We start from the raw sequence: 21,480 nt of genomic DNA on the forward strand, positions 1-21,480 counted from the left end.
CATGTATTATTTTTTTCATTTTTAACAACAGCAGATTACTGGTTGTCAAACACCTTCGGAATAAAGGCACCAGCCACCCTTGCAGTTAGAAATGTAAAAACTCAAAAGTGTTACTCATGAACAAATCCCAACATACAACTGTTTAAACATTTCCAGATAAAAACATGATTTAAAATGCAGTTTGTGTTTGTGTTGACATCTGGGAGCCTTATCTCCGCCCCTGGGTTTGCTAAACAGAGAGATAGAGAATACCAGCAATCTCAGAACAAAATAGCAAGTAGTGTGTTGTTTAACGGTGAAATATGGTTATCAGATGGAGCTCAAATTGATTTCCCCCCCCCATCAGGCAACAAAAAGCACCAAGCAGCAACTGGTAATGTTTAATTCTTAAAGGGGAGAAACAAAACTGCATCCATTATCCATTCCATGCTTAACAGGGAGCGGTAAACGCGGAGCAGAGACGTCCTGTTGTGACCGTCCCGATTCCATCTTCTAGCACAAACCGCATCACAAAGGAAAACAAGATGCTTTTATTTGTCTGTTTTGATGTGACCCTGAGGGGGGGGAACTTAAACATTAAAGAAACAATGCTTGGAGATAAGACCCCCCCCCCAACACACACACACAACCCCCTCCTCTGTGCGTGGTCCAACCTGCTCCAGTTATGTGGCGTAGCGTTTGGTCCACTGCTTGGCCATGCGGTCGTGCTCCGGTCTGTCGGTGGTGTATTGCGTGGCGATGCTTCCCACCAGGGGGTCGGCTACATGAACACACAGTCACACAAAGTGCCACAGAAACATCAGGTGTTACAACCATTATGGTTCTGGGGGGATTTAAACCTGACGGGGCCAGGGACACACAGGAGCCTCTACTGTGGCCAAATGTTTTGGGCCTCATGATATACTGCAGGTCCTAGACTGAGCCAGTTAATAATTCAGTGAAGGTCAGATCTGTGTGTGTGTGTGTGTGTGTGCGTGTGTCTCACCAGGATTGCAGTCGGTGAGCAGGGAGCAGATGGACAGCAGGACCTTGGAGATGGTGAGGGCGGGGCTCCAGTTGTCCTTCAGGATGTCCAGACAGATCACACCCTGGCTGTTGATGTTGCAGTGGTAGATCTTGGTGCAGAACGTCACCTGGAAACATGCACGTGCACATATGTGTTAAAAGACTGGCGGTTTCACCTACAAGTGATCAATACATTTTCATTTTTAGTAAATCCTATCAAAATCCTAAGACGTGGCATGCAGAACCTGCCAATGGAGAATTCTTAAATTAAGCTGAAATGACCTAAAAATGAAGGGGAAGCAGATTTTCTGCAAATTGTGATGCTAAATACTAGGAAATGATCTGAGCTCGGGGTCAGAGAAACAGGAGTGACCTTTGGCGGTTTGAAGGGGTAATCCGGTGTGAAAGCGATGTCCAAGAAGAAAACCCCTCCGTCGTACACGGAGCCCGGCGGGCCCAGGATGGTGGACCTCCACTCATAGATGTTGTCTCCTTTTGGGCCGGCGCTTGGGGGACACAGAACAGCTCTTTCACATGTGGGGTAGAGTCTGCGGTACTCAGCTCTGCCTTGTTTGAGCGTCTGCAGCCTGAAGGTCTCCCGCTGGCTGTAGCCACCTGGAGAATTGCAGCTTTTTAATCAGACACCCATCGCATGGTGGAGCCACCCCGATGGTGTTAAATGTCACAGCAGATTTCCCACGGATACTCTGGGCTGGAGGCGCACAGGCATCCCCGGCAACCAGGCCTGACATGGCGGGGGTTAGGGACTGACAGCCTGGAGAGGACACGGACAGATTTACTTGCGTGTCTTCAAGATGCCTTGGAAAATTTTAGGGGACACGTTTAGTCTTGAATCTAGGAATCCTATGCAGTGTTTCTCGAGCATTATTAAAAATGTGAGTTGAAAAATAATGCTGACAACTTTTGCTGACACACAAGAGGGTCTGAGGTCGAAGCGGAAATGTCACCAAATGCCATCGAAGGTAAAAACAATCAAAGAGGATCTTCATGCATATAGAGTTAGATGTGTACGCCTGGAGCTTCACCCTAAATAATACCAAGAACAAGAAAACCTTTTTATTTGTTCAAACTAGTTAACTGATTCATGTAGTTGATACTCTGCCAATTTTAATTTCAGTTTGGAAAGCCTCGTGTGGTTTCGCAAACCCCTCCCCCATGGTATGGTGGCAGCTAAAGGAGGGGCGCTACACACACACATTTCCAGAAATAGTCATTAACAATAATTAATAAGCCATAATTTGTGGAAAATAAGAAACAGAGTGTCAATTTGGCCAAATAGCCAGACTCTCATTCCTCCTGGCCTTTAACTTTTGACCTCCAGCTTTCATCTCTGTCACAAAACCAGCCCATAAACCTCCTCTCTGATGATGAATAACTCCAATCCTCTCAAACATCCTTCCCACTGACCATGTGAAACAGACAATCAATCACCCCGTGTTGCCGTGGTTACTGAGTGGGGAGTATCCACACCCCAAATTTGCGCACAAATCATAGACTGCTGACTTGAGGATTATCATTATGATGATTATCATTATTATATGATGCAGTATTGCTATTAGGATGCCGGTGGAGACGTAGAAAGGAGGTCATAGGGAATTGCTTTGTGCTTCTGCAGACCTAGAAGACACATGCAACAGGCTGCCCGGAGAGGAACTATGGTACTGTATAAGTAATATACAGTCTTGAATTTTAAATAAGAGTGAGCTTGTAAAATGAACACTGTGATATTAATATTGGATGTTTTTCTAAAATAGTACAGCCCTGACAGGCCGTGCAACCGCAGTTATTTATGGGTACAATAGGTAACAATCAGATGCATGAAATTACAGTTGTGGTGATCCAAGCTGCACCATGTAGCTCCGGGGGCCAAGAAGAATATATATATGTAAATATGGCAGCGAGTGGGAGCTAACAGTCACTGTCTTAGACAGACAGACAAACAGTTCTTGATTAGTCCAGCGGTTGGGAATCGGGCAGCGTCTGGCTCAGCGTGCAGCGAACGCATCGTTCATTCTGTCAATGAGTTCTGACATGCTTATTACGCAGCTCGTGGAAACTCTAGGCAGTGCAATGATGTGATGCACACGTCTGCAAGTAGAAGATGAAACCGTGGCCTTTGAGGCAGCCGGGTGTGTGATTAGACATGCTCACGGCTCACCCGCTCAAACACAGCCAGAGAATCAGACCGCAGTGAAAATTTGCCTCACACAACCGCATTAAGCACGAGGGCGGCGCAAATCACTTGCACTGACAGTAACACACACACACACACACACACACACACACACACACACACACACACACACACACACACACACACACACACACACACACACACACACACACACACACACACACACACACACACACACACACACACACACACACACACACACACACACACACACACACACACACTGACAACACGGAGTCAAAGATGAGCAAAGTCCTATCTTAGCTGCAGAAAAGTCCATCTGTCGTTTAGATCTTCTCTCTGGCTAATGTCTAGGTCAATCGTTGCAGGTCCTCCGGGTATGCCACTGATTTATTGGAATATCAGCCACATCTTCATGTTATACTTTATTCTTGGAGTTTTTCCAACTGACCACAATTTTGTGGGGGTTCTTTCAGATCATATATTTTGAAAAGTTTATTATTGCTGTATCATAGCAGTGAGTGAAGTTTGTTCCTAAGCCTTTTCCAGGACATGTGCTAGCTTATGGAGAAGATTCCTACAGAAAATACGCACTCAGGAAACTTCTTGCTGGTTTGGAAGTTTGATGATTTTTACTGCATGTTTTCTCAGAATTTTGAAGAAATGTCTTCCTCATTTGTAAACATTGATTTTTTTTTTGCACTACCCTCATCTCTGCCTCCCAATCTCATCTGTGAAAAAATGTATATTTATATTACATTTATAAATTCTCCTGGATCCCTTACTTATTATCATGTAATTTTTTCCCACCCACATCGCGGACTGAACACCTGTTATTTCTACAACCCCGCATAAGGCATTTCTTTTATTACCTTCTATATTTTTACATTTTATACTCCATTGTGTATATACTGTCAGTTTATTTGTATCTATATCCTTTATTTGCATTTTCTTTATATTGCATAAAATATATGTTTATATGCATATTATTCCTATTTACACCATTTTGTACCCAGTGATGTTGCTGTGACAACTGAATTTGCCCGTCACGGATATAACATCTATCTTATCTTATCTTATCTTATCTTATCCATGAGTGACTGTCATTTTCTATGCAGCGTTTCAATGTGCCTGAAGCAGAAAACTCTCAGCCAGCCGTGGTTGCAGATGGTGACAGCAGCTAATGTGATTTTCTATATGAATGAAATCCACAAACTGACAAACACGGAGACATTAGTACAACATTTCATGACATACTAGCAGTACTACAGATGTAAATCCCAGTCATATGTCTTCTAAGAATCTCCCCTCAGGCATCAGATTCCTGACAATGTATTTAGAGATCTGTGTAAATCACAAAACTGAGGAGCAGACTGCCTCTGTATTCTGTTCTTGTTTTTGCGTGAATTCACTGCACCGAAACAAACAAATATGCAGTCTGTGTTACCGTTCCTCCTCTCGGTGGGAGTCCGCCATCGTTGGGTCACCAGCTAATTTCCTTTTTGGGGGACTCTATTTTAGGTTTTGGTTTTGCTGGAGTGGTGTGTGATTTATGCAGGGGGCAGAAAGATCACTTTTTCACAGTGTTTCCTGAGACAACACACTTTTAATTATCGACATGTCGCTTGCTGGTGTTGCTTCCCTTCCATGAGAAAATCAATACACTTCTCTGTTACCATGCACTTGGGAAAACTGCCACAAACACCGGAAATGCCTGGAAAACTGATGACGTTTACTGCAGAAACCCTTCCTTCTGAGTGTAGCCAACATCAGGATGTGGTTGTGTTGTTCCCATGTTAAAGGCTCACTTTGCCTCCATTTCAACCTGTAAACTGAATAAAAACTGCAGCTCTGTCTCTGTTTTCAGTTGGCACAAAGAATACGTGTGGAGGGGTGCATCACGAGGTAGCAGGTGTTTGAACCCTCCTCTGGTTACGCTATATTCAAGCCAAAAGCGTGTGGTTGATTGGGCAAACAGAGGTTTTAGTGATCAGCTATTATTACGGCACGCCGGCAGGTCCTGGCCTGGTGAGCACAGATGTCGGTGAGGTTAGGCTGCTGCACAGGTTCCTGCCTAAATACGGAACTGCAATGACACGTTTCTGGGCCTGAAGGTTCTCAAGCTTCAGCAGCCTAATGCTTGTTTTGGCTCTCAGCTCTTGCAATCATCATGCAATCATCTCACCCTAAAGGTCCGTGCATGACAAGCCGCGGCTGCATGACAGACACGCCTCGGTAACATCAACCTGTCATCACACGATCACGCTGCAGCTCAGCGCCTGACACGAACCTAATTAGCTTTCTCAACAACCCTGCAGCTCCCTGCTTCGGCCGTGTGCTCGATCATGAGGCCCTGGTATCCACAACCACCAGGATGATTAGTGCATGCATGGGATACATAGAAATCCAGACACAGAGCCGCTCTCCTTCTAAACGGCAGCAGATATGAGAGTGCGCCACGGTACGCAATGATTTGTGACACCATGGACTGCAAGGGAGAGCAGAAGTCCGGCCAAGCAGTGTGGGAGGACAGAGCCGTGGACGACGGATGGTTAGAGCCGGGCCCCCGGTCACCTCTGCGACCAGCTGCTCGATGTTCACCGGAAGAAAGAAGTCTTTATGGGTCCGACAGCTGACGCTGCGTGGCGAACAGATGCACGGGCCGTTTCCGTCTGGCCCCGATCAACCCACCCAGCATCCAGACCGTCTTAGATCCGCCCATCTATCAGTGGGCTATTGATTTAAATGCATAAAGTCGGACAGGGGTGAACAACAGCGCTGATGAAGCTCTACTTCTGACTCTGCAACTGGTACATTGCTGAACACAGCAGGATGATGTTAGTGTATTTTATTTTGGTCATAAAGCGTTTACTTTTGTCATGGAATCGGTACTTGGAAAGACCCATATTGGGTGAAAAGTATTTGAGGATGTTTGAAAGATGTCTAAATGATCAGCGATCTCCAACCACCTGCTGCAAACAAAGAAGAAAACGGTTTCTGGGTATTTTATTTTGAATAAAGGCCACTTCCTCTTGCGTCTCACCGCTGAACATAGGGTTTTTCCGTGTGTCGGTACATCATCAAGTTAGCCCTCTTTAAAATGGACCGCTAACAAACATCGCTGTGTCTTTTGCAAATGGAGGAAGAACCAACGCTGACACACCACAAGGCTATCAGGGTGGCAGCAAAAAGAAAACTGCATTTGAAAAGAAAACTCCAAGAGTCTGACTTAAATTGCGGGTTCACCTGCCCTGCATAATTTGGGTGAGCGGCTGATCGCCCCCAAAACCACTACGCCACAGAAGAGATCAGGCACCTCAACACCCTAACTTTGTAGGCTTTCCTGCAGTGACAGCAACAAAAACATGATGACAGAGCTGACTGAACATTAAGAACACACCAAGTGTCACCGTCTTCCATCAGCCCAAGACGGGACCAGCTGCTGGGAAACAAACTCAGGGCTCCTACCAACTGCATTACATTGAGAAGATATTGGTGTGAGAGTTGTTAAAGGTACATAATATACATTGCTTTGTTTTTCCCTCTTCCTGTCTGCAAAAAAAGTTGTCCGGCACTAAAGTGGTCCGTGGCAACGGGCGGGTCTTGGAGGACAGATCTCATCGGCTTACCTGCAGTTTGGCGGAGGGTCGAGCGTGATTTCAGCCAGCTCCTTCTGGATCCTGCAAACCCAACCAGAAGGCGAACGTCAGCAGGCGGACGCCATCACACCACCTTAAATTCCATGTCCAGACAGAGAGCCTGGAGGAAGCACCGGTATCTGCTGCCCTCTACTAAAACCACTGTGATCAGCCAGAAACCGAACTGCAGACGTTCCACAGACAGTCGTCGTCGTGTGTTCGGAAAGGGGCTGGAGCTTGGGTGCAAAGCCTTCGCCACAACTTTCAACCAAGAGGTCTGAAATTCAGCTATGTCCTTCCATCTCAGTGACGGAGAGCTTTATATCAGCTGATACAAGGCTTTCTGCACTCCACGTCTAGATCCAAGCCTCATATCTAGACCTGCGAGGTCCCGCTAATGGTTACTATAGCAACATGGTCAAAAGATCTTCTCACAATGCTGAAACTGAAGGTATGCTGACACACCGATCTAGTTATTCTGTTGGTGACACAACAGTCCTACGGACCTTTTGGCACTGGTGGAGACGAGTTTGGAGCCCTTGCTCATGTTGCCTCTGCTTTCCTGTTTCTTGTCCTGCTCCTGATGGTGCATCGAGGCGGAGGTGGACGAGCTGCTGCTGGCACGGGCATCCACATCCGACATCCCAGGCCTGGAAACAAAGAGCAGGAGTTGTTAAAAAAAAAAAAAGGAAAACCTCTTCCACCCTCACTCGTGACGGCCGCGGGTAAATGTGTCACCTTCATCATCCTCACTGAGAAACCCCACTCTGGGTGCTCCTCTCAAACGTTAAAGGTTTTCTTTGACAAACATCTACAGATACAGCCTTAAAGAATGATAAACGGAGGATTTTATCACTCCAGGAGCCCCTAAGACTGGAACATATATCATCAACTGAAATGGGCAGGAATGTAATATGACTGGTAGCATCGGGAAACTACACAACCCTTTATATCATTATCATGATATCTATATTTACACAACCAGCCCTGTGGTGAGTCTAGTTCTGAAAACCTGAAGCTGATGTTTAAACTCCAGCTGCAGTCACTTCACATGGCTCTAACTAAGTATTCCTATTTAACACGTTTCTGCCCGTCCTGCCGGCTGACGGTTCGGGGAAACGTTTCACCGCATAAACCGCTTTAAACCGGAGACGTGTTGTTTTAAAATGCTTGCCGCCGCCCCTGGCAGGTGCGGCCGTGTTCACCTGACCGGAAACCAGGTCTTCCGTTCCCCGTCCTTCTCCAGCCGGCGGCGGCGGAGGAGCCTCAAACAGCCGCGTTTACCTCCCCTTTCCGGCGTCTGTTCCCCGGCGAACACGCGACTCTCCCGGTTGTCCGTCGGTCGAGTCCGGGGGAACAACCCCACGGTTTCCCGGCTCTACTTTCCCTTCCGCGGTGGGCGGCGTCGTGAGGCGGCCCCGGGCTTAAGGCTCTCCTGACGCGGGGGAACCGCGTGTGATCCCCGCCCTCCTACCGGGAACCGCCGGGCGTGCCGGGCCGTACCTCGGGGCGTTCCTCGGGGCCGGAGGGCTCTCCCCGGTCCTCCGCGGAGGGCCTCGCTCCGAAGCCGCCGCTAACGCATCCGCGCGAGCCACACACGCGCCCGGAAGTCACTGTGGCGTGAGACACTTGTTTACGCTGTTTCCTTCTGTGCGCGCGCGTGTCAGCCGCCCGGACGCACTCCACACACTTCCGGTCAACATTTGTGCAAAAAATAAAAGCACTGAAGACTCATTTGTCTCGATCTGAGATCGGAAGAGATCAACGCGGCTAATTTATTTGTACTTTACTAATTTTTGAACCCACCCATGTGCGTAGGTGGCTCTCGGGGTAAATCCTGATCCCCCACGCCACAAAGACTCCTATTACATAGCAAATATTATGAGAAAATAAAACATTTGGAATAGATAAACACCTCTTCTTGTCCTTTCAGCTTTTCCCTTCAGGAGGCGCTACAGCGAATCAACCTTCTCCATCTAACCCTATTCTCTGTATCCTCTCTCACACCAACTACCTTCATATCCTCTCTCATTACGTCCATAAATCTTCTCTTTGGTCTACCTCTCGACCTCCAATTCCACGTCCGTCTACCAATATATTCACTATTCCTCCTCGGTACATGACGGAACCATCTCAGTCTGGCCTCTCTGACCTTCTCTCCAAAACATCTAACATGTGCTGTTCTTCTGATAGACTCATTCCTGATCCTATCCATCCTGGTCAGCCCAAAAGAGAACCTCAAAATCTTCATCTCTGCAACCTCTAGGCCAGTGGTTCTTAACCTGGGTTCGATCGAACCCCAGGGGTTCGGTGAGTCAGTCTCAGGGGTTCGGCGGAGGTCAAGACACACATTGGTGATGACATCACTGGCTGATCATGCTACATAGCTTGGCCTATCCGTGCTGCAGGGATTTTGGCGCGCTCAGTTGTAGTAACTTATGACTGTCGTGATGGTACGTCATGTGATTTCTTTCTTAATATTTTAATCCCTTCATACTAATTATGTCAGGCAAAAAAAGAAAGCGGTCGGAAGAATACATACAATACGGATTCACATGTATGACGGAACGTGATTGGAATCGATGTGCTAACTGCATGATTTGCAAAGACAAGATGAGCAGTTCTAGTCCAGCACCGGCAAAACTAAAAGAAAGCTTCCTTAAGCTGCATGGAGATGGGAGCTACAAGAACATAGCGCTTGCTGAATTCAAGGTGAAGGGAGCCAGATTCGTTGAAAAGGCTACTCTGCCTGTTCTTTGTACCCATCAACAAAACGATCCTCGATCCAATAAAGAAGGGTTCGGTGAATGCGCATGTAAAACAGGTGGGGTTCGGTACCTCCAACAAGGTTAAGAACCACTGCTCTAGGCCATACAGCATCACTGGTCTCACCACTGTCTTGTCCACCTTTCCTTTCGCTCTGACTGATAGTCTTCTATCTCATAGTACCCCTGACACTTTAAACACCAATGAAGCGATAAAAATAACACTTTAATCAATTTTAATGTAAATCAAATGTATGCCTGTCACAGAACACCTGAATTACTTCAGTTTGTACATTCGCTGAGACGTACAAACTGTTTCCTAGAGCATCTTAAAGCCGGTCGCTCAGTCGCTCACGGGACACAGAATACCTCAAATATGCTTTGATTCATTTCAGTTTTGAAAATGACTTGCGACTGTATAAGGGCTCATAAGCAGTATTCTGCGTGAAACATAAAGTGATGGAAAGATTTCATTATGTATCACCAAAATATGTAGTTTCCCTATTCTAGAGCTGTTTGCTGACCTTGGACGGTAGAAGAACTCTTATGGTTGCACGAAAAACTGAAGAAAACAAGCAGGAATGAGTAGCCACGTGCGCCCTGCTCTGCATGTTGTGGTGGTGGGCGTTTTCTCCAGACAGAAGGAACACCGTGTCAAAGGAATAAAGGGCTGACAGCTGCCTCTGCAGGGCAGTGAATCTCCAAACATGGATTTATTACCGCTGAAATTTGAAACTGACTATCTGATTTCTTTCTCTGACTTACAGCCCCTTGGGCCGACGCACCGTGTACGCCAGCGTTCTCCCTGTAAAAATTGCGATTTCAGTAGTTTTGGCGTACTTTTACCTTGAATCTCGCACTTTAAATTAGCTCAGCAGCAGCCAGGTCACGGCTCGGGGGAAACACCATTTTTCACTTTCTAAATGAGTCAAATCTTCCCATGTGATCCGAAATAAGTCATTTCAGAGACAAAGCATTTTTCTCATCCTGTTTTCGCTGGTTTCTTCTTATATACCCAAGCCACCAAAGCCCCCGAAAATCCACTCCACGAAAACACTCAGTGCATCATCTTTATCCATTTGGACCGCTGCCCGACAACAAATAGGACATGTATGCTGGGCATATCTTAGCACGGATACATCCCCAAATAAGGACACAGGTGGTTTGTTCAAGCCCTCAAATAAAGTTACAACATAAAGATGACTTGAATAACAAACCACTGATGGTATAAGGCAACACACACACATGCATCTATCTATCTATCTATCTATCTATCTATCTATCTATCTATCTATCTATCTATCTATCTATCTATCTATCTATCTATCTATCTATCTATCTATCTGTCTATCTATCAGTGGTTGAATTCTGATGACGAGAAAGATGACTGTTAATAAAGATCGATGAATTAAATTATTTAGTTGATCAACAGGTTAGTGAGTATAATATTTTGTGTTTCAGATCTGGAGTGAATTGACAGAACTCATTAGTTTATATTATTATTTACAACACTTTATGAAAGCAGGCCCTTATTTCTGAAAGAGAACAGCCCACTTCCGGCCAACGCGTTTTAACACCAGGCAGCTTGACATTCCTCCCAGGCGCGTGCCTCCCCTTACCGGAAGTGCTGGTCCAGCAGCGAGCGGCCGCGGACGCCGTGACGTCACCAAGGTGCACGACGTGCGGCGCACACCTGGAGCTCGCACACAACCTTCTCCTTTGTTTAATTTAATCTAATTTAATTTAATTTAGTTTAATTTTATTTGTAGTTATTTGTTACCCCGTCAAGCAGCCGTTTCATCACAATTTGCACGCAAATAAAAAGCAAAATAAGATCAAATCAAATAAAGCACACACTGGTTGGGTCTGGAGATCTGCTTGAATGAAAATGGAAATCCATCTCTAGAGGAATCCGGAGTTGAACGGCACGTGGAAGCATCTGGATGGCGAAGATGTCTGGTGGCTTTGGGAGGTTTTGGCAGGGATTACTTTCAAATGGCTTGTATTTGCGGGGATTACAGCTTCCCCCCTTATCATAGGGATTTTGGAAATTTGATGCAGATCGGGGACATTTCCATGCTCTGATGCGCTCACACGTGGACATGTTTGCAAAGGAAACAAAGCGTGTGATTGTAACAAATAAAGTTGAACTTTAAAATAACATCCATCCATTATCTCAACCGCTTATCCTGCTCTCAGGGTTGCAGGGCGGGTGGCAACTGCAGCCTATCCCAGCAGGGATCGGATGAGAGGCGGGTTCATCCTGGACCAATCACAGGGCCACATATGCATTCACACCTCTGGACAATTTAGGGTCTCCATGAAACTCCTGCATGTTTTGACATGTTTGGACTGTGGGAGAACCCTGAGGAACCCCACGCAGACATGGGGAGAAAATGGAGACTCAACACAGGAAGCAACCCGTGGGAATTCAACCAGGGACCTTCTGGATGTGATGAGGAGCAAATGTCGACAAATATTATCCAAAATACATTGCATCCCTTTCAGTAATGTTCCTCCTGATGTATCCAAAGCTTCAAAAGCCTTGATTACGATCCTGCTTTGGTCCATGTGGGAGAATCATGACGTGCACCCTCACTTTAATTCTATTTCATGCGCTGAAAAAAGTGGACAAGGGTGTAAAACATTGATGCATCAGAGGAAGGTCTCACTAATGCTTCTAGCTTTGTCACATTGGATAAAAACATCTCGGTGGAGAACCTGCGTGAGATGCATCAGAACATGGAGTTGCCGCCGCCCTTCTCACTCCTGAATGTTCCTGTCAGACAGTGGTGGGTCTCCAGGGCTGTCACACACACACACACACACACACACACACATACACACACGAAGGTCAACCCGTCATCACGGTGACATGTCTGACGTCAATATTCTGGCAGTGGAGAGGTCGATGTGTTCCTGCGTTTCCTGCTGCTCTCTGCTGTTCTGGTGCTTATCCTTAATTTTTGTTTCTTGCCTCCTCTGCAGAGGGTCAGGCTCCAGCGGGTCCTCTGCTGAAGCCTGACTCTCACCCATCTGAGTGCTAATAGGCTTGAGGCTGCTTCTCCTTGCTGACTTCCAAACCCCCCTGAGAAACAGTGTTGGTGAGCTCTCCACCTGTAAGATAGCCTGAAGCTTCCCATTGACCCTGCAAGCCCCCCCGGGCCTCCTGTTAGCATGGATGATGTATAGTTTTGCCTTTTGACCCACATAGCTGCTCCTTATTTGAAGCATCTGCTCGGGTTCCAGGTGGAGGGAGACTTGTGAAGGTGGAATGAGGCTCCATCCTTTGCGATCCTCCACGTGGTGGCCAGACGGTGGTCAAAAAAAGCAGCCATCTTCAGAAGCCCACATAAAGCCACGATGTTCAGGACCGGGGCGGCCGCTGGGTCGCTGGCAATCCACGGCCGGTGGCTGGAAGGCTTCCATCCATCCATCCACGTCTTGACATTGAACCTTCTTCTGACTGGCGGGTCACCTTGCCCCGCCATGCATGGCGTTCACCCGTCAGCTTTTGGAAAACTCCTGCAAGCGAATACGTCACCTTGTTAGCCTCCAGTTTGTTTCTGCCGAACTAAAGAAAGGGCGTAAAAATGTGTATTTGGGGACCGAGCGAGAAGCCGAAAAGCCACCAACTTCATACGGGACAGGAGGAACTGAAGGTGCGTTGGCCTCTCCTGCCTTTCTACCGCTGTCATTCCCAAGGAGGCTTATTATTCCCTCCGAAGAGCAAGCTGAGAAAGAGACAGGCAAAGGAACTCAAAGCCCGGTGGTCTTTTCTGTGTTTTTAAGCAGTTGGACAACACTTGGTGCCAAAATGTAGCCAATTTGATTCCGAACCAGCTGCAGAGAAAGAAAGGATAAAAAACACTTGGCATATTTATGAATAACTGTCGGGAAGCCGTTTGTCAGAGAAGGAAGAGGCAGAGTCGGACCTTCACATCACAGCCAGTGTTTAATTCAACTTTATGTACCTCACAAGGCGTTACATGAACAGCAAACTAGAACTAGCGCCGCGTGCGGCGATGCCTTGCCCACGTGCCCATGTGCAACTCGACGAGGGCTCGCTCCGACGCCAACACACAACGACGACGACGACGACGTGATGCCATGCACTTCTACTGACCGTCGGCCGAAAAGTCCACTGGAAGAAACTAAACGGGATACGTCCGCTCGGCCCGGGCCCGTAGACACCCATAATACTCACAAGGTTCGGAAGCGGGTGGGGGGTGGGGTGGAGGCGGCGGCGTCTTAGAAACAACGCGACGACAAGGAGAACGAGACGAGAATAGCGACGGTATTAAAGCTTTTCATGACCATATCAACATTCAGTGTATTGGAAAATACAATCCCAATAGACTCTTTGTATAAAAAAGAAGCTCTTCAAGTCAGCATGGAACAAAGAACAGTTTCTGGGGGTGGGCGAGGGGGGGGTCCACAGATCTGGGAGGGGTTGTCGGGGGAGGGGCGTCCCCGGCCGCCTATGTGGCGTAGCGTTTGGTCCACTGCTTGGCTATCCTGTCGTGCTCCGCTCTGTTGGTGAGGTACTGCGTGGCGATGCTTCCCACCAAAGGGTCGGCTGGAACACAGGAAAACATCAGGAAAACACCGTCAGTCATCTTTTGACATCCGTTCCAGCACCAATTGCTCCTCATGATCACCCTCTCCATGGCCATCTGCTGTGCTATCTTTCATTTGACTTACTGGCAACACACTTAATGCCGCCAAAACATTTAGCCTCGTCACATCGGACCGATGAAATGACCGTGAAACTTCAAGGCCGTTCGTTTCTGACACCGAGGAAGACGACTTTAACGGTTTTAGCGCTCATGAGGAAGACCAAGATAGCGATCAGCTGGAGGAAGACAAAGTGGTGATAGAAAATGGAAGGATTGATGGACTTTTCCTTGCCTTTTTTATCATTCATCTTTTTCATCAGCCGTGTTACGGGCACTTTGGAAAAAAGCATTTCCAGTCCGTATTTGTGGATGTTACCAGTATGTATTTAATTAAAAATAAAAAAAAAAATGCTTCTGTTTAAATATTTAATGCTACAATGTGGACACCTGCGGCTTATAGACAAGTGCGGCCTTTATATGTACACGTACATTTATTCAGTTATTTTTAGCTGCTGCCGCTTATATTCAGGTGCACTCAAGAGTCCGGAAATTACAGTAATTCTATTTTACATTTATCTAATTCTGCGGCTCCCTGCTTTCCACTGGGCCTTGCCTCTCGCTCCATTGCCACAAGAGTTGAATGACAATCAAACAAATCCTTGAATTCCTCAATGCCAGCTTCAGCCTCTGCCTCGATTGACACAGAATTCTTGATCCGCGTGCACGGACAGAACCCTCCGGACACGTGGTCTGAAGTGGGATTGGCACTGGGACGTCTGTCCTTCACTGAGAAAAGACCATGCACGAAGCTGGAAAGTAATTCCCGGTGGTCCAGGAGCTCCTGGTGTCTCCTGACGCAGCGGAATCCACCCAGAACCCTCCGCTAGGTTCCTCTTCTTCACTTCGCATTTCCAGTGCGCTCCGGACTGGAGGCCTGGCCCGCCGCCACCCATGAAACATTAACCAGCGAACGTCTGATGGAGATGAGGCAACAGGCTGAAAGCAGCGAGGAGGAATGACGGAACGTCTCTCCCTGCCTTTTGAAATCAGCTGGTTTCCAGCGAAAACACTGCTCGGCTTAAACAAGGAGGGCCAGGATGGGTTTCACCATCCGATCGAAGAGGGGTTGGAGGGGGCCGGCGGTACCGTAATTTCCAGACTATTGAGCGTACCTGAATATAAACCGCAGCGGCTCAATATAACAAAATAAATATATGTATACATATAAAGGCCGCACTTGTCTATAAGCCGAAGGTGTCCATGTTGTAACATGAGTTTTTTTTTTTAAACTTTTAATTAAATACATACCGGTAACACCCACATGCACTGGAAATGTTTTTTTCCGAAGTGTCTGTGACACGGCTGATGAAAAAGATGAATAATAAATAAGACAAGGAAAAGTCCATCCATCCATTTTCTATCTCCGCTTTTTCCTCCTCCAGCTGATAGCGATCTCAGTCTTCCTCCTGCGCACTACAACCGTTAAAGTCGTCTTCTTCGGTGTTGGAATTGGACGGCCTCAGAATTTCACGGCCATTTCGTTGGTCCAATGTGACGAGGCCAAATGTTTTGGCAGCGTGAAGCAGGTGTTTAAGTCACCGTGTGAAAAAAGGAGCGGCGGAGAAGGCGGGAAACGTTTATGAGGATTTGGTGCGGCGGGAACGTGGACGGACGAGGTGTCGGAAGAGTCCTTCAAAGCCCGTCGGGGACGATTTGACGGTTTTAGAAAGATGAGTGGCTTCACTCCGTCCATACATGGAGTCTCGACATAAAGTGGAGCAAAGTTACATTTAACATAGCATTGTAGCATTAAGTGTGAAACGCTGCTCGGCTTCAACAAGGAGGGACAGGATGGCTTACACCATCCGTCAGGGGGTTGGCCGCCTTTCAAGGCCAGATCTCCTGTCCATCTCCCGGCGTTCACCGATCCCGTCTCCCCAGCATGCAGAGCTGAGGCTTTACGCCGCAGCCGCTAACCCGGTCCATTATGCACCTAATTGGCTTGAAAAATATTGGCCTTTCCCCCGTCAGCATGTTTGTCCTGCTCAAATATTGATCGAGCCGCAATAAGGAGGAGGACGAGGAGGAGGATGAGGAAGATGATGAGCTGCCCTGGGATTCCAAGGACAGGATTGGACAGGTTGAAGTGTCAGAAATCCCCCTCAGCTGCTACATTTCCGCTATCTGTGGTTGAATTAAAGGCGGGGCAGCCGGCCGGGTTCCCTCGATTTGCTTCAAATTAACATTCTTGTCGATCTTGACTTTGGCTAATAGCACGGTGTAGATGTAATATCTAGCAGGAGGTTAACCCTGGCGAGTGATGGCTGGAGCTCTGAGCCTCCTTCACATGTCCAGATGTCACCTCCTGTGACCCAGTTTGATGGAAGCCTGGGATTCAAGCCGCGCAGCGTGAAGGTCCTCCTTCTCCAGGCTCGTGCCGGCTAAACCGGACCTTCACGCATTAGCCTGAGCTGGCTTCCACCGGCAGATCTCTAGTTTGTGGAATATATCAGTCACTGACTGCACATCTGGACGAGTGTTACCAGGATCTAGATACCAGACGTTTTCATGTTAGGAGTGGAGAAGGTTTGACTATTTATACCATAAGTTAAAATGTGACTAACCCCAACCAGCTGTGGAGATAGATGTTCTCCATTAACTCTAAATTCATTGAACTCATTTACCAAGCAGGTTGAGCATGAGGGTTGAAACACAGGTTGCTAAGCAAAACCCTGATCGATGTGAAGGAACACACACAAAAAAAAAACACACGTACACACACACACACACACACATACATACATACATACATACATACATACAAATCTGCCCATTTCAAACCAAAGTGCCAGTTAAGGCTCCTGAGCGACAGCGCTGTATGAACAGCAGCACAAAATGGACATGTCAGTCAAGCTGTCACCGGAGGCTGGAAGCGTGTCAAGCGGTTTGAGTGTGTGTGCGCGTGCACGTGTGTGTGTGTGTCTCACCAGGATTGCAGTCAGTGAGCAGGGAGCAGATGGACAGCAGGACCTTGGAGATGGTGAGAGCTGGGCTCCAGTTGTCCTTCAGGATGTCCAGACAGATCACACCCTGGCTGTTGATGTTGCAGTGGTAAATCCTTGTGCGGAACGTCACCTGGACACAGGTCAGAGGTCAGAGGTCAGATCGGAGAGCTGCACAGACACAGCTGTCCATCCTGCCTTGGCGTTAACGCTGCCATTTTCACACCCTTGCGTTTTCGCTGCAGCGCTAACATACGACGCAGGATTATATCCGAGTTCAGATGTTCCATCCCAGGTAGGATCTGACACACGTCTCTGATATGTTGACGCGCAGATGTTTGTCTGTCCGGCGGACTAAACCTCTGCTAAGCACAGTTACCGTGAGCTGATGGCCACGGTGTGTTCAGAGTCGGACTATAATCCCATCATGGCCGATATGAGAAGATTAGAATGCCAGCAAAAGGTCTAATCTGACATCCCTCCATTGAAAGTTTGTGCTTCATCCTCCTCCTCCTCCTCCTCTGAAGGGTCGGCGTTTCAGCAGAAACACAGATTAGCCCTCGGTGGATTACCGGGCCAGACGGGATCGGGCTCCGCTCGCTTACATTTATAATCCGAGGGAACACACGGGGTCACTGCAGGCTTTTCTCAGGACGAGAAGCGGCGTTAGTGAAGCTCCTCCACCCTGGTCTACAAGGAAGCAGGCGGTGATGAGACAGGAGCCCACGGTTTGCTTTCGACAGGCCGACCAACCCGGGGCTTCAGCTCGACTCGAGCGGCCGGTTCAGGCATCCCAGGTGAGAAGGAGGTGCAGAGGAGGTGGATCATGAGCCACTGCACAGTACAACCAGACAGTGATTGGTTTTATGACGCACGCCTTGATCGCGTGTCCAGACACATCGGTGAGCATTCCCCGCTGAGAAGAACATTTTCACGAGTGGATTTGATGGTAAAGAACAAAACAAAACAGGCAAAGGGAACCAGAAATGACCTTTAAAAAACCTGAACATGGAAAAAGAATAACATTAAAATTACAGAAAGAAAGAAAGAAAAGATAGGAATGAGACTGAGCGATTATCTGAAGCTGAACTAAACCCAACGGAAAGTGTTGAAACACATCAGCAAGGAGATTCTGAATCCAGAATGCAGCCAGTCATTGAAACAGCAAGAACAACAGATAGCAGTATATCCAGAATATATCCAGGAAAGGACCTGGAAACGCAAGGTCATAGGGTAACACATTAGCAGGAAAGCTGATTAAGAATGATGGAGGAACTAAATTAACTAGGCAGGACAATCACTAAAACCCCAGAGAAAATTAAAACTCAAAACCAACAGCCGATTACAAAACCACAAGGACTTGCGAGAAAGGAGAAAGAATCTGCACAGGGATGATAATGAACGTCCTTGGACGAGCAGGAACGCTCACATCTGAGAAGCCTCATCGGTAAAATACAAATCTGACCGCAGAGCAGGTCCATGAAGGCGGTTGTGATGTCCGGCAAAGAGGAGGAAGAGGAGGAAGAAGCGGCGGCTGGTTGCGGAGCAGTTGTTGTTTTTGGGACTGGCGCGGCACGCCGGGCTGCCGACCAAGTACCTCAGGCTGCGGCTACATTTCCAGACATTCACTTTAACAGGTGGGACACGGTCTCTGAATCTCACCCACGGCTCTTCAAAGGCCAGTGCAACGTCTGGAATTCAGGATGGAGAAACCCCTTCTTTTTCTCAGACACTTCAATCTCTACTGGAGAAAACAAGCTTCTGTCCTCCGTTTAGAAGAGGAGAGCCAGATTCGAGACATGCACTGGTCCAGAGTCTCCAGCAGTGTCTGCTGAACCTCGAGCTATCTTACCGATCCAGTGGTGGTTCCGGTGTAACATCTCATGGAGATCCTGCAACCCACACAGGATTCCATCTTATTTAACTCTTGTTTTGCTCGACAGTATCCAACCCGTCTCATCTCATCCAGGGTGATCCTCAGTATGTCTTACGCTACGACATCTCATGTCAAATCCTATTGTACCTGATGCTGCCATTATCTTCTTTAGCTTTTCCTAGCCTATCCCATCCTATCCTATTGCAATTCCATCCTATCCTACCTTTACTTAGCCTCTGCTATTCTACCCTACGCTATACCATCCTCTACCAATCCTAACCTACCCTCTGCTATGCTACCTACCCTACCTTATGCTATGCTACCCAACCCTACGCTATGCTACCCTACCCTACCTAATGCTATGCTACCCTATGAGACCCTCTGCTATTATAACTACCCCACCTTATGCTATGCTAAGCTACCCAATGCTACGCTATGCTACCCGACCCTACCCCTTGCAATGCTACTCTACCCAACACCATCCTCTACAAATCCTATTCTGGCCTGCAGCTCCCGGTGTTATCCATGCAGTTGACTGTGTGTCTCAGAATCACTGCTCCATGTTTGGTGGCCAGTAAAGTAACGTTCACCCACACAGCATCTGGGAAACCTTCACTGCTCAGACCAAGCTCAAAACCACCAACCTCCCGGAAGTTCCTCCAACCTCTTGTTGAGGAGAGAGGCAACATTTCCACAGCTGTGTGTGTGTGTGTGTGTGTGTGTGTGAAGTTCCTGATCTATCCTGGTCCTGGTCTATTCAGGTCCTGGTCCCCGTTTATCCTGATTAAATGGTCTCGTTAGCAACGTTCATTGTTCTGTTGACCACGGCAGACGGCTGAATTCAATGGGCAGCCGATTTAAGATCTTTTTTTTGCTAATTCCGAGTCACTTCTTTGTGTGGCTGCTTTTTGGGCACTGAAAGGCAACAGCTTGCTGATTAACCAAACAAGCAAAAGAGAATTTACAGGGAAAACAAGATGATTTGAATGTTTGCCATAGAAGAAAGAATGTGTCCGGATGGAGACGCAGAGAGACAATGGTTTCACAGATTTGTTGTCTGATTCCAGGTACCTCATTATCCTCCCATAATAATTCCTTCCTGAGCCATGCGTGCTAAAATAGACGGTGGGGGTTGCTCACAGAGTATTTGTAAACTTGAAACCAAAGCCCAGGGACAAAATTAGAAACATGACTAACCACTGTCCAGAGGTCCGCTGTGTAAACCCTGACACACACACACACACACACACACACACACACACACACACACACAGAGCACGATGCAGTGGTCAATAACAGCTCAAGGACACGGCAGCTCTGTTTGTGTTGGTTTTGACGCCCCGATGAAAAGACCAGACTGGACAAACTCCTCATCCTGCAGACGGTCTCTGTCCTCGTACGCTGGACTCACAGATACAGCCAACATCTGCAACATCTGTGATGACACACACACACACATGTCGACGCACAGCAGCTTCCACAGGAGCAGACGCGACCAGGTCACTGGGGATGAAACTCACTGCGCTATCTGGCCAAAGACATTCTTCTTCTTCTTTGGGCTTTTCCCTTCAGGGGTCACCACAGTGAATCAACCTTCTCCATCTAACCCTATTCTCTGTATCCTCCTCTCTCACACCAAAAACCTACATATCCTCTCTCACTGCATCTTGCCTTTCCTCTTCTCTCTCTGCTTCCAAAGACACTCTCCTCCTCTCCTTCTTTGACCTGGCCCAGTTTGGTACCCTGGAGGTCATCGGTACCAATGGCGGTCGTTGTTAACCCGGGCCTCGATCGATCCGGTATGAGATTATTAGGTTTGATTCGCATGTTTGGTTTTGGCAAAAGTTTTACGCCGGACGCCCTTCCTGACCCAACCCTCTGCATTTATCCGGGCTTGGGGCTCAGGGAGACACTGGCCCGTGCCGCCCTGAGGCTGCATTCTGACCAAAGACATTCTTTATTTCATATTTCTGAGACCGTTGGATGTCTCTGTGCTCCAGCGGGCATAGATGAATGAGTGAATGAATGCATAATGAAATTCTCATTGATCAAATTCACTGTGGTCAAGAATCTTTTCTTGCTGTGAAAACCAATTCAAGAGCAAATTACAAATCAGACTTTTCCTTCCAAAAGGAGGAAGGAAGCATCTTCAAAGACCCCGAGCAGAGTTTGAGGGATGGAGGAGGTTTCGCTCTGCCTCCTTGGGCCGCGGCTGCTCAGGGAAGGTCCGAGGCTCCTGAGGGGGTCGACCACATCCAACGCTGAGATGGATGTTTCTCCTGTGTCCTTGGTCAGAACACCAGCCCGTTGGAGCGGGCCGGTGGAGGAGGACCGAGGGGTCTGGAAGGATTCTAAACCCATAGGCACCGTATTCTGGGATACAAAACAATCACTGCTGT

General features: G+C 47.6%; 2 protein-coding genes across 6 annotated transcripts in view; both read right to left on the reverse strand.

Annotated features, from left to right (window-relative positions):
• Nucleotides 1-365: 365 nt before the first annotated feature.
• LOC147216428 (ubiquitin-conjugating enzyme E2 E1-like) lies at nucleotides 366-8,480 on the reverse strand. Of its 5 annotated transcripts, none has more exons than XM_086177797.1 (6): nucleotides 8,323-8,480; nucleotides 7,326-7,469; nucleotides 6,811-6,861; nucleotides 1,379-1,511; nucleotides 986-1,133; nucleotides 366-760 (listed from the first exon to the last, which is right to left on the reverse strand). In XM_086177797.1, exons 2-6 carry the CDS (start codon nucleotides 7,460-7,462, stop codon nucleotides 663-665), a joined length of 567 nt encoding a protein of 188 aa, XP_086033923.1. In that variant the 5' UTR covers nucleotides 7,463-7,469; nucleotides 8,323-8,480; the 3' UTR covers nucleotides 366-662. The 5 variants fall into 5 exon arrangements, with proteins under 5 accessions (XP_086033923.1, XP_086033924.1, XP_086033925.1 ...); XM_086177798.1 differs by having other exon boundaries at nucleotides 8,025-8,474; XM_086177799.1 differs by lacking the exon at nucleotides 8,323-8,480 and adding an exon at nucleotides 8,104-8,310.
• A 5,040-nt stretch (nucleotides 8,481-13,520) lies between these two features.
• The window catches only part of LOC147216429 (ubiquitin-conjugating enzyme E2 E2-like), a 43,451-nt gene continuing 35,491 nt past the window's right edge, over nucleotides 13,521-21,480 (reverse strand). Inside the window, exons 5-6 of the mRNA XM_086178171.1 lie at nucleotides 17,191-17,338; nucleotides 13,521-14,163 (exon numbers count right to left, since the gene is read on the reverse strand). Coding sequence (XP_086034297.1) covers nucleotides 14,066-14,163; nucleotides 17,191-17,338 — 246 coding nt within the window. The 3' untranslated portion in view covers nucleotides 13,521-14,065. The remainder of the gene's footprint in view (nucleotides 14,164-17,190; nucleotides 17,339-21,480) is intronic.

Source organism: Fistularia commersonii, chromosome 30 (assembly GCF_037954325.1).
Source record: "Fistularia commersonii isolate RoL2024-O1a breed Wild chromosome 30, RoL_Fcom_v1.0, whole genome shotgun sequence".
NCBI classification, from domain to species: Eukaryota; Metazoa; Chordata; class Actinopteri; order Syngnathiformes; family Fistulariidae; genus Fistularia; species Fistularia commersonii.